At 41.2% G+C, this 15,920-nt stretch overlaps 1 protein-coding gene across 46 annotated transcripts in view; it reads right to left on the bottom strand.

The window, feature by feature from the left end:
- Positions 1–15,920, bottom strand: part of LOC147366950 (histone-arginine methyltransferase CARM1-like) — a 297,005-nt gene that overhangs the window by 28,468 nt on the left and 252,617 nt on the right. For 3 of the 46 annotated variants that reach the window (XR_015169624.1, XM_086415333.1, XM_086415343.1), the window contains one exon: positions 13,109–13,579. The exons of the other annotated variants lie outside the window; for them this stretch is intronic. Coding sequence is in view for 2 of the 3 variants with exons in the window: in XM_086415343.1 (XP_086271469.1) it covers positions 13,563–13,579 (17 nt within the window). In the remaining variant the exon portion in view is untranslated. Of the gene's footprint in view, positions 1–13,108; positions 13,580–15,920 lie in introns of those variants that run through there. 46 annotated transcript variants of the gene reach the window in all.

The following is a 15,920-nucleotide window of genomic DNA, read 5'->3' as shown; positions in this document are numbered from 1 at the left end:
CCTCCTTTGCCCCATTAGTTCCTACTCAATCTTTATGACTCAGCTCAAATATTTCCACTTGAAAATGTAAAACCTAGTATTACAATTAAATATTCAAGTTTTACTCACTTAAAAGCAGAAGTTATTCTTTTTCTTTCAGTGTATATTTAACACTTAGCATGGGGCCTCAAACACTGTTAGCACATAAAAACATCTATATACCTATCTTTGTATTTAATGAATGAATGGAGAACTGGGCACCTAAACGGCTCTGTGTGTGGGCCAGTGACAATAAGGACAATGTTGTGCTCAGTCATGTCTGACTCTCTGAGACCCTACAGACTATGGCCCACCAGGCTCCTCCTTCCATGAAATTCCCCAGGCAAGAACATTAGGGTTAGGGTTAGGCTTAGGGGTTAGGGGTTAGGGGTAGGGTTAGGATTAGTAGGGTTGCATTTCCTACTCCAGGGGATCTTCCCCACACAGGAATCAAATTTGCTTCTCCTGCATCAGCAGGCAGATTCTTCACCTCTGAGCCACCTGGGAAGCCCAATAAGCACAATGGGGAAATGGAAAATCATTTGCCAAAGTCTCTTCTGCTTCATCTCGTTCCTAACACTCTCTTTCATCATGGGCCAGAGACAGGCTGTCCATCAGTTCAGTTCAGTTGCTCAGTCATGTCCAACTCTTTGTGACCCCATGAATTGCAACACACCAGGCCTCCCTGTCCATCACCAACTCCCAGAGTTCACTCAAACTCATGTCCATTGAGTCGGTGATGCCATCTACCATCTCATCCTCTGTCATCCCCTTCTCCTCCTGCCCCCAATCCCTCCCAGCATCAGAGTCTTTTCCAACGAGTCAACTCTTCGCATGAGGTGACCAAAGTATTGGAGTTTCAGCTTCAGCATCAGTCCTTACAAAGAACACCCAGGGCTGATCTCCTTCAGAATGGACTGGATGGATCTCCTTGCAGTCCAAGGGACTCTCAAGAGTCTTCTCCAACACCACAGTTCAAAAGCATCAATTTTTTGGTGCTTAGCTTTCTTCACAGTCCAACTCTCACATCCATACATGACTACTGGAAAAACCACAGCCTTGACTAGATGGACCTTTGTTGGCAAAGTAATGTCTATGCTTTTGAATATGCTATCTAGGTTGGTCATAACTTTACTTCCAAGGAGTAAGCATCTTTTAATTTCATGGCTGCAATCACCATCTGCAGTGATTTTGGAGCCCCAAAAAATAAAGTCTGACACTGTTTCCCCATCTATTTCCCATGAAGTGATGGGACCAAATGCCATCATCTTCGTTTTCTGAATTGTTGAGCTTTAAGCCAACTTTTTCACTCTCCTCTTTCACTTTCATCAAGAGGCTTTTTAGATCCTCTTCACTTTCTGCCATAAGGGTGGTGTCATCTGCATATCTGAGGTTATTGATATTTCTCCTGGCAATCTTGATTCCAGCTTATGCTTCTTCCAGCCCAGCATTTCTCATGATGTACTCTGAATATAAGTTAAAGAAGCAGGGTGACAATATACAGCCTTGACGTACTCCTTTACCAATTTGGAACCAGTCTGTTGTTCCATGTCCAGTTCTAACTGTTGCTTCCTGACCTGCATATAGGTTTCTCAAGAGGCAGGTCAGGTGATCTGGTATTCCCATGTCTTTCAGAATTTTCCACAGTTTATTGTGATTCACACAGACAAAGGTTTTGGCATAGTCAATAAAGCAGAAATATATGTTTTCCTGGAACTCTCTTCCTTTTTCCATGATCCAGCGGATGTTGGCAATTTGATCTCTGGTTCCTCTGCCTTTTCTAAAACCAGCTTGAACATCTGGAAGTTCACGGTTCACGTATTGCTAAAGCCTGGTTTGGAGAATTTTGAGCATTACTTTACTAGCGTGTGAGATGAGTACAACTGTGCTGTAGTTTGAGCATTCTTTGGCATTGCCTTTCTTTGGGATTGGAAAGAAAACTGACCTTTTCCAGTCCTGTGGCCACTGCTGAGTTTTCCAAATTTGCTGGCATATTGAGTGCAGCACTTTCACAGCATCATCTTTCAGGATTTGAAATAGCTCAACTGGAATTCCATCACCTCCACTAGCTTTGTTCGTAGTGATGCTTTCTAAGGCCCACTTGACTTCACATTCCAGGATGTCTGGCTCTAGGTCAGTGATCACACCATTGTGATTATCTTGGTCATGAAGATCTTTTTTTGTACAGTTTCTATGTATTCTTGCCACCTCTTCTTAATATCTTCTGCTTCTGTTAGGTCCATACCATTTCTGTCCTTTATCGAGCTCATTTTTGCATGAAATGTTCCCTTGGTATCTCTAATTTTCTTGAAGAGATTTCTAGTCTTTCCCATTCTGTTGTTTTCCTCTATTTCTTTGCATTGATCGCTGAAGAAGGCTTTCTTATCTCTCCTTGCTATTCTTTGGAACTCTGAATTCAGATGCTTATATCTTTCCTTTTCTCCTTTGCTTTTTGCTTCTCTTCTTTTCACAACTATTTGTAAGGCCTTCCCAGACAGACATTTTGCTTTTTTGTGTTTCTTTTCCATGGGGATGGTCTTGATCACTGTCTCCTGTACAATGTCACAAACCTCAGTCCATAGTTCATCAGGAACTCTATCAGATCTAGTCCCTTAAATCTACTTCTCAATTCCACTGTATAATCATAAGGAATTTGATTCAGGTCATACCTGAATGGTCTAGTGGTTTTCCCTACTTTCTTCAATTTAAGTCTGAATTTGGCAATAAGGAGTTCATCGCCAAACTGCTGTATATCACTTTATAAGTACATATAGTGGAAACAAGACTCCTGTCATCCTGGAAAATGTTTGGAAACAGAACACTGTAAATTTAAGCAATCTTTCTCAGTATTCAGAAAGAGAGTGAAAGTGTTCTTTGGAAATAAGCCATTGTCACAAAAGTTTTTATAGTAGGAAATGGGGAGAGGGAGGGAGGGGAAGCGAGGAGGGTGGTAGGAAGGAGGAAAAAGAGGACAGGGAAGGGAGAGGAGAGGAGGGTCAGAGAGAGTCATCGAAGTTCCCAGAAAGCCCAGAAACACTCAACCTTGTCTGTCCTTGAGGAGCCCCTGGGAAGCTGTTACGACATGCTACAGCCTGGACTGAACCCCCTAGTTGTGATTTATTGGATCTGGGGGTGTAGCCCTAGCACTTATTTGTTTCCAAAGCTCAACAGGTGATTCTAATGCACGTCCAGGGTTGAAGACTACTGAGCCAGAGGTTCTAGAATCCTGGCCAAGTAGGTGAAAGGGAAAACCGAGAAGGCAAAACCGCCCTCTGCCTGGCAGTGGCTGAGGCTGGGAACTGCTCTCAGTTCTCTGTGTACTAGTCTCTGCATTCAACCTCAGCTGTGCCACTCGCTTTATGCCAATTAAAACCCAGCAGCCACGACCAGTGTGGTGCAAACGGGCACTGTTCCTGGGGCAGACGGAGAACGGTGGGCAGAGAGCCCACGGCCTGGGTTTTTAAAATTTTTCTGGCTGGACCATATTTCCAATTCTTAGAAATCTCCAACCTCCTTCTGAAATGCATCAGAAGATAATTAAAGCAGATGGGAGCTGGCATCGTTCTGGATCTCCTAAGATACATTGTCGGGGATGGATCAGGAAACGAATCTGTTGACTTGGAAGCTGGAGATAATTTCCATTGTTTTTATCATATGTGGGTTCTATTTTCCAAGTTAGCTTATGGCCTCTTTTGAGCGCATAAGGTAGAGTGTACACGCATTTTTTTTTTGTCCTGACTTCAAATTTCAAGTGTCCCCATCTCCTCTTCTCCACCATAATACATGCAACATCTTGAAAAGTCTTGCAGGTACAGTCCAGAAGGAAAACAATCCTACACTGGCCATACCTAAACACAACCAGAATACAGAGAAAGAGGCCAGCCATTCACCATCATATCAGCCTCTCCAAGGTCTCCATACAGAGCTGAACCCAGAAAAGTATCCATGAGAATCTTCCCTCTGGAGTCTCTTTGGTTCTTGCCTCTCCTCTGACTTACCATGGTCCTTTGTCCTTTCTCCTCCTTCACATCTCTCCTCCTGTCACAGTGTCCTGGATCTGTATTTGAAGGATGGTGGTACAGCCCACCACCCCCCGCCAGCCAGGTTCTCTTGCAGAAGTTAACAGTGGTGGTTTCTCTAATGCACACACTCCTTTGTCTTGCTAATATGAACACATGTTCTCAAAGCATAACTGAGACATTTCCCTATAATAAAAATCTCTGAAACTAACACAACATTATAAATCAACTATACTCTAATATTAAGAATCTTTGCTTCCTCCTTCTAGTCTGACCAAAAAAAAAATTCACTCTTCCCCATTAAAAACTTCCTTCCTTTAGAATGGCAAAAAAAAAAAAAAAAAAGAGAGAAGGGAGAAAAGTAAGGGAGGAAGGATAACCCTTTTCTGCTGTTTGACAATTAAGCGACTTTGGGGCATTTAGTGGAATATGTTCTACCAAAATTAACCACCAGTGACATGTTAACCCCGGTGAGCTACAGTCCATGGTGTTGCAAAGAGTTGGACACAACTGAGCAAGGACGTACAACCTGAGGAGAGACACATATAACCTGAAAAAACAGGAGATACAAGCAAGGATCCAAGGATGTCACCTAAGCCACACACAATGCTGACGATGTAGCCTAAGAGGGTGTGGTTGGAATGGCCTGCTGGGAATGCTTGGTAGGAGAAAGATACATGTCTAGAAACATATTGTGTCTTTATTTCTTATCCATTCCTTTTATATAGCAGGACTTGAAGATTGGTTGTTTCTGACAATTTTCTACGTCAGTAGCATGTAGACATACCATTCTGTAAAGTGGTATATCTATAAAGATGCTCAGCTCATTATGTCTCTGGTTCTACTGGCTTAAACCCCAGCAAAGTAAAGTGGCTTATACTTTACATGGGTTGTATTTATATGCTTTTACATTTGTAAAAATAGGTTTTTTTAGTATAAAGCAGAAAGGGAAATGGATGCACAGGCTTTAAAAGAAACCAAGCTTCAGGCTGTCTTTTTCCTAAGAAGATAGGGGGAGCTGGGAATTCTGTAAAGGAATCCTTGGAGCATTGCTCAGGGTACCAACAGGAATCTAGACATTACTGGTTTGCATGAGAACAGGGCCCACAGAAACGGATCAGAAGAAACACTGCATCAGTCAAGACAACTATGGGGACACCTTTTGTTCATTCTACCCAGCAAATAGTTTCCTCTTCTGGTTATAGCACCAGATTTTCTTCTGAAAGACACCTCATCCTCACTCTCAGGTCTTGGGGTTTGGATGGTCTTCATTCTGCCCTCAGCAATAAAGTCTGCTATGTAGCTGAGTTGTAGCCAATCAGAGTATCTTATCTCCTTGGCCTTGATAATGGACCCCAGGGTTAGGCATGCGACCCCAGGATAGTCAAGTGAAAGACTTTTGTTCAAACTGTTGCTACAGAGAAGTGGCCATGGAGCTCTGAGTCTATAAATCCGATTTGTCAAAAACCACATTACTGCCATGAGGGAAGAGCCCTATCCAAGGAGGGAGTTGAGCTGAGGGGTAGAGAGAGACCTGAACCCAGTGAGTGTCTGTGCCCTGGGATCCATTTGTGCCTGAGGAGCTGAATCTACTCTTGGGCTTTTAAGATACATTAGCCAAAAATATTCTTTTTTGATAAACCATTGTTTCATTCTTTCTTTGTTTTTGTCACTTAAAACTACAAGAGTCTTAACTAAATAGAAAACAGCTAATAAGAGTCTGTCATATGTGTCATGAATATAATTCTGATGAATAGTTTGCTTAATTCAGGGGAGTTCTAATTCTATGAGTATGGAATTAAATTGCTTTAGCTTAGAGTGTGTAGAACCAGACACATGGAAGATGAAGTAATGTCTACTGAACTTGAACTCTGTCTGAAAATGGACAGCTCTGATGCCAGAAGATCCAGAAATTGAAACAGTGTATCCCTGACTACACAGATCTGGATTTGTATGGGCCCAGCAGCAGAGTATTATGGAAGAGCAATGGATTTGATACAGGTTACCAAAAAGATGAATACTGAGGTCTATGTCATGAGCAAAAGTCAGTGAGTTCAAGAGCTGCAGACATAAAAGGAGCAGCAGAGGAAATATCAAGAAGAAATACTGGGTAGCTGAAAGAAGACTACAGTTCCAGGAATCACTGCAATATAAATGAAACAGGAATAATGGTATACGAAAGTCCAAACATGGTTACATTGCTGGTGGCATTCCTGCCAAAGTTCTCTGTGATGCTTTGTGCATATATTGGGCTTCCAGTTAAAATCTGGTTGTATCTCACGGTAATTTGAAATATTCTTCTTTGGTCCACATGGTACTTCTATGAACTAGTGACTATCTGGGCCAAATATATTTTTGGGAAAGACCAGAAGGCTTAAAACTCTAGCTTTACCAAAAGTATCTTTAGTAGAAATTTCAGTTTGGGGGCAGGATTGGCCCAGGAACAAACCCATCCAGTGCCTTCATGGTAGAATTGAGCAGCTTGTCCATTCAGTGGAATGGATTCCCTTCAAGATAATGTCAGCCATACCATGGTCAAGAAGGCATTCAGTAGAGTCAGAGTAGAGAGGTGCAAGAAAGGAGCTCTCACTGTCTGTGGCAGGATTCTGCTTACATTCATCTTCCCTTGTCCTTTTGCAAGCACAGATTGCAACTTCTGTAAAGCACAACTGACTACAGGCCCTCCACCACTGGCCTTCCTGCCATTGCTCTACCTGTTCTTTGTTAAGCATGATGAGTGCTCATCATCACTAAAAATACTCTGAAAAGGAAACTGGGAAATCTCTTTCGGTTCCTTAAGTGGTATACTATGACCTTTTAAAGGTCAGCTCAGTTCCTCCGTCTTGCCTGCCTCTGGAGTCCTCAGCCAGGTGTTCTGGCCTCACTGTGTCAAGGTGTGGGTTCATCCGACTCTGTGTGAGCATGACCCAGCAGTGCCTCACCTCAGACCTGCACCATGAGCTCTCCCCTCCTGCTGTGAGGGCCCCTGAAGACTGCGGGGCATGAGGTGCCGTGACCCGAACTTGGTGTCCCTGCACACACAACCAGAAGTTCAGACTACTAAATGTTAAGGAGTAAACAGCTGGCCAATGAAGACGTAAGAGCCAATGCATGAATCCACTTCTTTCCAATCCTCTATATAAACGGTCCTGACATGTATTTCATGTGACTTCCTGAAGATGGTCCTCAGGGATCCAGCAATCTCTCGGTATTTGCTACCTGGTGGTGATCAGCTCCGAAATGCACTTTTGCATTAGTTCTGCCTCCTTCCTTGCCTCACTCTGGTGTCTCCTCATTCTTGTTTCACTGGGACTGCATCAGTTCAGTCGCTAAGTCATGTCTGACGTTTCATGACCCCATGGACTGCAAAACTCCGGGCTTCCCTGTCCATCATGAACTCCCAGAATTTGCTCAAAATCATGTCCATCAAGTTGGTGACGGCATCCAAACAATCCATCCTGTGTCATCCCCTTCTCCTCTGCATACATTAATAAAATAGCTTATGAGCTTTGCCTAAGACCCTGATTCCTGGGGAACCCAAGCTAAGACAATTAATATGGTTGGGATGGTCCCTGAATGTAGACCCTCAAGATGGAATTACTGGTAGATTGAGATCCACTGCACTGTTGCTCAATGCTTCCAGGCTAATGGCCCCTCATTGCTGTCCAGCTGGTAACTCCAGCACAGAATGAGCATTAAGTATATTCCTACTCCAGGAGGAGATAACTTATACAACAAAACGTTGCAGAAGCCGGTTAATATTTTCTACTAAGAACCATGGAAATAGGTATTGGAGTGGATTTTTAAGGTGCTGGATTGGGGATTTGGAGGGCAGCATATGTCAGGGTAGTTCAGTCACTCAGTCACGTCTGACTTGTTGCAACCTCATGGACTGCAGCACACCAGGCTTCCCTGTCCATCACCAACTCCCGGAGTTTACTCAAACTCATGTCCATCAGTCATGATGCCTTCCAACCATCTCATCCTCTATCGTCCCCTTCTCCTCCCACCTTCAATCTCTCCCAGCATCAGGGTCTTTCCCAATGAGCCAGTTCTTCATATCAGGTGGCCAAAGTACTGGAGTTTCAGCTTCTGCATCAGTCCTTCCAATGAATATTCAGGACTGATTTCCTTTAGGATGGACTGGTTTCATCTCCTTGCAATCCAAGGGACTCTCAAGAGTCTTTTCCAACACCACAGTTCAAAAGCATCAATTCTTCAGCGCTCAGCTTTCTTTATGGTCCGATTCTCATATCCAGACATGACTACTGGAAAAACCATAGCTTTGACTAGATGGACCTTTGTCAACAAAGTAATGTTTCTGCTTTTTAGTACGCTGTCTAGTTTGGCCTAGATTTTCTTCTAAGGAGCAAGCATCTTTTAATTTCATGGCTGCAGCCACCATCTGCAGTGATTTTGGAGCTCCCCAAAATAAAGTCTGTCACTATTTCCATTGTTTCCCCATCTATCTGCCATGAAGTGATGGGACCATATGCCATGATCTTAGCTTTTTGAATGTTGAGTTTTAGGCCAGCGTTTTCACTCTCCTCTTTCACTTTCATCAATAGGCTCTTTAGTTCTTCTTCACTTTCTGCCATAAGGGTGGTATTATCTGCATATCTAAGGTTATTGATATTTCTCCCAGCAATCTTGATTCCAGCTTGTGCTTCATCCAGCCTGGAATTTCACATGATGTACTCCGCATATAAGTTAAATAAGCAGGGTGACAATATACAGCCTTGATGTACTCCTTTTCCTATTTGGAACCAGTCTGTTGTTCCATGTCCGGTTCTAACTGTTGCTTACTGACCTGCATACAGATTTCTCAGGAGGCAGGTAAAGTGGTCTGGTATATCCATCTCTTGAAGAATTTTCCACAGTTTGTTGTGATCCACACAGTCAAAGGCTTTGGCATAATCAATAAAACAGAAGTAGATGTTTTCCTGGTATTGTCTTGCTTTTACAATGATCCAACAGATGTTGGCAATTTGATCTCTAGTTCCTCTGCCTTTTCTAAAACCAGCTTGAATATCTGGAACTTCATGGTTCATGTACAGTTGAAGCCTGGCTTGGAGAATTTTGAGCATCACTTTGCTAGCATGTGAAATGAGTGCAATTGTGCGGTAGTTTGAACATTCCTTTGCATTGCCTTTCTTTGGGATTGGAAAGAAAACTGACCTTTTCCAATCCTGCGGCCACTGCTGACTTTTTCTAATTTGCTGGCATATTGAGTGCAGCACTTTCGTAGCATCATCTTTTAGGATTTGAAACAGCTTAGCTGGAATTCCATCACATCTACTAGCTTTGTTCATAGTGATGCTTCCTAAGGCTCACTTGGCTTCGCATTCCAGGATGTCTGCCTGTAGGTGAGTGATCACAACATCATGGTTATCTGGGTCATGAAGATCTTTGTTGTATAGTTCTGTGTATTCTTGCCACCTCTTCTTAATATCTTCTACTTCTGTTAGGTCCACACCATCCTTTGTTGTGTTCATCTGAGAGGATAACAGGCAGGAAGGCCAGGGGTCTCCAAACGGAGGAAATAGGCTGCAAGTGTCAGACATTCTTTATCTCTCTCTTAAGCGGCAGGAGGAAACAAACTAGTGTTACATTTTTTCCCCTTCTCTATACAAATTTAAAAAGAGGTTTCTCTTAAAATTCTATGTTGCCATAAGGACACCTGGTTACACCTGAACTTTTCTCAAACCTTGAGCCAACCAATGCGTTTTACTTATGTAAATGTTTGTCTTAAGCTATGTTAATATGCTCTGTATTTACCCCAGACTCTGCTTTCAAGACAGTTCTGCCTAAAGGCTCAGGCTCAGAACCAACTTGACAAACCAGTATGCTATACTCTTACATTGTTCTCCTAATCTATGTTAATGAAACTATATATTTGTATGGAAATCTGCCTTTCTTCAAGATTCAAGTCAATCATTTTATGGCCAGGGATGACTCACCTGGTGCCAAGGTTATCTCAAAATGCATTTTGTGGGTGAGGGGCCTGGCGCCATTCTCTGAGTTTTGAGACATTTCCTTTCTTTAATTCGCAGACTGCTAGTAGCTATGTAACATCCAGCTAAAGATAAGCAGGGGGACACTCTTTCTGCCCTCTTCTGATGTCTATGTCAGAAGCTTTCTATATCTCTTTTATACTTTAATAAAACTTTATTACATGAAAGCTCTGAGTGATCAAGCTTCCTCACTGGCCCCGGATTGAATTCCTCTCCTCCGGAGGCCAAGAATCCTGGCACCTTTCGTGGTTCAGCAACAAACTTTCACATCTTTGCATGAAACGCTCCCTTGGTATTTCTAATTTTCTTGAAGAGATCTCTAGTCTTTCCCATTCTATTGTTTCCCTCTATTTCTTTGCATTTGATCACTGAGAAAGGCTTTCTTATCTCTCCTTTTTATTCTTTGGAACTCTGCATTCAAATGGGTATATCTTTCCTTTTCTCCTTTGCTTTTAGCTTCTCTTCTTTTCTCAGCTATTAGTAAGGCCTCCTCTGACAACCATTTTGCCTTTTTGCATTTCTTTCTCTTGGGGATGGTTCTTGATCCCTGCCTCCTGTACAATGTCACAAACCTCTGTCCTTAGTTCTTAAGGCACTCTATCATATCTAATCCCTTGAATCTATTTGTCACTTTCACTGTATACTTGTAAGGAATTTGATTTAGGTCATACCTGAATGGTCTAGTGGTTTTCCCAACTTTCTTCAATTTAAGTCTAAATTTTGCAATAAGGAGTTCATGATCTGAGCCACAGTCAGCTCCCGGTCTTGTTTTTGCTGACTGTATAGAGCTTCTCCATCTTTGGCTGCAAAGAATATAATCAATCTGATTTTGGTATTGACCATCTGGTTATGTCCATGTGTAGAGTCTTCTCTTGTGTTGTTGAAAGAAGGTATTTGTTATGACCAGTGTGTTTTCTTGGCAAAACTCTGTTAGCCTTTGCCCTGCTTCATTTTGTACTCCAAGGCCAAATTTGCCTGTTACTCCAGGTATCGCTTGACTTCCTACTTCTGCATTACAGTCCCCTATGATAAACAGGACGTCTTTTTGGGGTGTTAGTTCTAGAAGGTCTTGTAAGTCTTATTGACAAGGCACTCCCAGGATTCAACATTCTATCAGATACCATTATTAAGTCTCCTGGGATGTCATTGTGAAGAACTGTCATCATGATGGCCTGTAGTTAATGAGATGGAGATTCCAGAATCTCTACAGCATAATTTTTTGAATTTATTTTTTAATTGGAGGAAAACTGCTTTATAATGTATTCATTGTAGCATAGTATTGAAGAAGGGGTCTAAAGGCTCAGAGAGGTGGAAAAGCTAGATGGATTTACTGTGGAAGACCTAAGAATGTTCCACCTAACTTTTCTCAGGCAAAGTCCAGGAAACTCTCATTTCATAAAGATAACACGAAACAAACCAGGAGAGAGCAGAGGTATTTTTGAGACATTTAAGGTGGCCATTCTCAGGACATAAAGGACAGTGACACGGCATGTGGCCATTAAACTGTGGTCTTAATCAGCACCACCTAGATAGAATTTCAGAATGTAAGAATCGAGAAAGCAGTAATTAACCATCATAGGCAAGAATGACATAATTACTGTGTTGGACAGCAAGACTAGAGTGACAGTCAGGGAACCCTGATCTAGAGACATCTGTGCTGGTTGCTAAGAGATCCTAGTGTTATCAGAGAGGTGAAATAGATGCAGAATCACTAGGACAGTACTCAAACTCTGTAATAACAACAACATAAAATTTGTTATCTTATGAGTAGGATGATTTCAATTGTCACAATGGAGATTTGATCCCTCATCCAGTTTCCAGATCTGGTTTCTGGATCCAGTGACCACTGGCCCATGACTGAAGTGGAAACTCGGTCCCCTGAGGGAGGAATCTGGAGTGCCATCACAGGAACATATAGGAAACAATTCCCAAATCTTCTCTGTGGAAAAGCAACTGTGTTGGAGAAAGGAGAATATCTAGATTTGTTTGAGGAATGTGAGGTAAGAAGTCACATTGATATGAGAAATTTTAGAATATCTCTGGTTGATAACCGCTTATGAAGATAGCAGAGGAAGGTCTGACCAAGTCTACTGCACATGGTGTCCAATGAGTTCATCCCTACCCTGTGGTAATTATCTCAGTCCCTGAATGTACAACTGGGAGAGAAATATTCAGCACCTGGTAAAGCCCTTACACTGGCCTGTAAAGAAAGGCTATGACAGTAGTATAAGGAGAGGACCCATCCCTAAATTGAAACTCCCCGTTCCCCAGGCAGATAACACTGATATCTTTAACTTATAAATAAGGGAACCTGCCTGGTGGTCCAGTGGCAAAGACTGTGCTCCCAATGCAGGGGGGCCAGGTTCAATCCCTGGTCAGGGAACTAGATCCCACATGCTGCAACTAAGACCTGACACAGCCAAATAAATAGACACATAAATATAAAAATTTTTATAAATAAATTGCATCTAAGAGAAGTTAGATTAACTTGGCTAAGTGTTTACAGTTAGAAATGGACAGAACCAAGAATCAAATGCAGTTGAATCTGGCTCCAGAGTCTGATTTATCTATTAATAGTGTTTAACTACTGCCTACTTGCCTGTGTCCATGGACAGAGGAGCCTGGCAGGCTGCAGTCCACAGGGTCGCAAAGATTCAGATATGACTGAGGGATTAAGCATGCACGGACACACTTGCCTACACGTGTATATTCTATAACTGCAATAAATATAACAAGGTAAACAAGCACGATCTCAAACTTCTTAAGAATATCTGGTTACTCCTCTTAATTGTTCCTATATATTTTTTTTTCTCACATATTTATTTACAAGAATCCATTAAAATTTGTATTTAAAGACCTTGGTTTGCACCGGCTGAACCAATTATTTTCAGTAATGTCAGTAGTACCTATCACATGAAGTTTTACAGATGAGAATAATGATTGTTCATGACTGAGCCTTACTCTGAAGAGATTAAGGGCAAAAGAATCTTAGTCAAGTGAGAAAAGAAAATTATTAATTTTGTAGGTGACTGCTACTAACATCAGAATGTAGTAATCTTGTCTATTTACAGAAAACACCACGACTCTTTATTTAAAAACAGTAAAGTTATATGCATACTGCATATTCAAATTAAAATGAATTTAGAGTTAAATGCATATTTGAAAGAAGGTTAAGTGAAAAAAGTAAAATGTAAAAGAAGAAGGAAGTGAATACCAAAGTTAGGGTGGGGAAGCCTTTTTTCAAATAAAGGAAAAGAAAGAAATTGTAAAAGAAAATATTGGGAGATTTACATACATAAAAGTTTCTAACTTCTTTTGTGATAAAAACCACCACAAAGAATATTACAAAGTGAAGTGAAAAGTCTGAAGAAAATACAACAAAGTCTTAATATCCCAAGTGCTGAAGAACTCGTCACCCGTGATTTGTTGTTCACTTGAGCTCTAGAGAAGTAAAGCATCTTCCAGAACTAGGCCCTCAAGGTCATACACCTGACTGGTCATAGAGCTGAGTCTAGAATCCAGGTTCAACTAAAAAAAAAAAAGAAAAGTCTTAATATCCTTAATATATAAGGAATTCTTATAAATAATGCATTTGTCTTTTAGTTAGCCAAAATGTACTGAATAATTATGATGAGCTAGGTCAATTTTCATTTCAATCCCCAAAAACGGCAATGCTGAAGAATGTTCAAACTACCCTATAATTGCACTCATTTTTCATGTTAGTACGGCTATGCTCGAAATCCCTCAAGCTAGGCTTCAGTAGTACGTGAATGGAGAACTTACAAGCTGGGTTTAGAAAAGGCAGAGGAACCAGACATAAAATTGGCAACATTTGTTGGATGGTAGAGAAAGCAATGGAATTCCAGAAAAGTACCTACTTCTGCCTCATTGACTATGCAAAAGCCTATGACTGTGTGTATCAAAACAAATTGTGGGAAACTCTTAAACAGCTGGGGCTACCAGACCACCTTACCTGAGAAACCTGTATGCAGGACAAGAAGCAACAGTTAGAACCAGACATGGAACAACCAGCTGGTTCAAAATTGGGAAAGAAGTACAACAGGCTGTATAAACATTTCACATGCATATCATGTGAAACATTTCACATTATATCATGTGAAATGTTGGGCTGGAAGAATTACAAGCTGGAATCAAGATTGCTGGACATCCAAGGTCTATGGTTCTGGGGAGAAGTCTGGCCTGGAGTTCTAATTATGAGACTTGTCAACATAAAGACAGTATTTACTGCCAAGAGCCTAAATGAGATCATTAAGAAAGTGAGCACAGACAGAAAACAGAAGACATCTAAGAACTAACCTGGAGTCAATCTAACAAGGAAGATTTGAGTCAGGAGGAACAGTCAGCAAAGGAGACTTGGTGCCAATAAAAAAGGAGGGAAACCGGGGTTAGGATCCAGAAGTGAAGAATCAGAGGTGTCGAGTGTTGTTGATATTAAGTCAGTTGAGGACTGATGATGAATGGTATCTGGTGATCTTATTTACTGAGTCTGTTAATTATTCCTCAGTCTCTCGGCTCACTCCCGTAGAACACACACAGACTCACTGCTTACACCCACCTCCTTCTCTCAGCCAGCATTGCCACTTTCTTTACCTCTTCTAATGGAAACTGAAAATCACGCAAGCTTTCACTACCTGTTCCTTGGATCCACGCAAGAAAGGACCCGCACACTAGCAATCTAAAGCAGAAACTTCCTTATACAGGGAGGGGAAGTAGAAGCAGAGTGAAGGCTATGAATTTTGATAACTATATATTAAAAAACTTTGTGTGTCTGTTGACTGAAAATAAAACCACTCAAATGTACTAGCTATCAAAGAAATACGGATTAAAAATAAATTGGCCACCATTTTTTTTGCAAATCAAATTGGCATTTAACAAAACATAGCCCGTATGGGCAAGACTCAGCAGACATTCTCATATACCACTGGTGGAAGTGTTAATTGGTGAAACTTCTCTACATGGCAATTTGGCAACATATAAGAATAATTTTTTTAAAGTTCATTCTTCACATCTTTTGGTCCAGTGATTCTTCTTTTAGCTATTTATTGTAAGGTAATAATCTGAATGCACAAGATTTCTATAATAGGATATTCACTTCATTGCTGCTTCCTATAGAATTTAGGATATAGAAGTCTATAAAATTCTATATTCTTGTGGACTATAGGAACAATACCTTAGTGGTGTTTCCTAATAGAAGGAATAGAATTAAAATGGCAGTGGGAGTGGTTTAGTCGCTAAGTCATGTTCGTCTCTTTTGCGATGCCATAGACTCTAGCCTGCAAGTCTCCTCTGTCCATTGGATTTCCCAGGCATGGGTAGCCATTTCCTTTTCCAGGGGAGCTTCCTGACCCAGGGATCAAACCCAGGTCTCCTGCATTGCAAGTGGATGCTTCACCAACTGAGCCACTAGGAAGCTCACAGGGTTAAAGGAGTAATTAAATAATTTAATATCTGACATTGGAGCTTAAGTCAATAAATTATGAGACAGCCACGAAAGAAATAACCTGTAGCAAGATAAAAGAGATGAGAATATGTCAATAAGGCACTGACCAAGTTTTTAAAAGTGCTATAAAGTGTGTTTATGGTATTCTAATTTTATAAAAAAAAAGAAAAATGAGAATGATATCAACTAAAATCTTAGTGGTAATTATTTCTATACATGCTTGAGATTATAGGAGTTTCTACTTATTCAGAAATATTTTCTGGGGGCCTACCATGTGACAGAATTCCAGCTCTTGCAGTGCTTATGTTCTATGCAGAGGGATACAGACAATAAACAATAATAAACAAATGAATGATGTGTCTTTTAGGAAGTTGTAAGCACTGTGGGGGAGAACAATGAGCAGGCCAG

This window comes from Bos grunniens, chromosome 8, assembly GCF_055505025.1.
Source record: "Bos grunniens cultivar Pamir isolate PY7600 chromosome 8, Bosgru_T2T1.0, whole genome shotgun sequence".
Lineage (NCBI taxonomy): Eukaryota > Metazoa > Chordata > Mammalia > Artiodactyla > Bovidae > Bos > Bos grunniens.
This window is presented reverse-complemented; position numbering and strand designations above follow the sequence as displayed.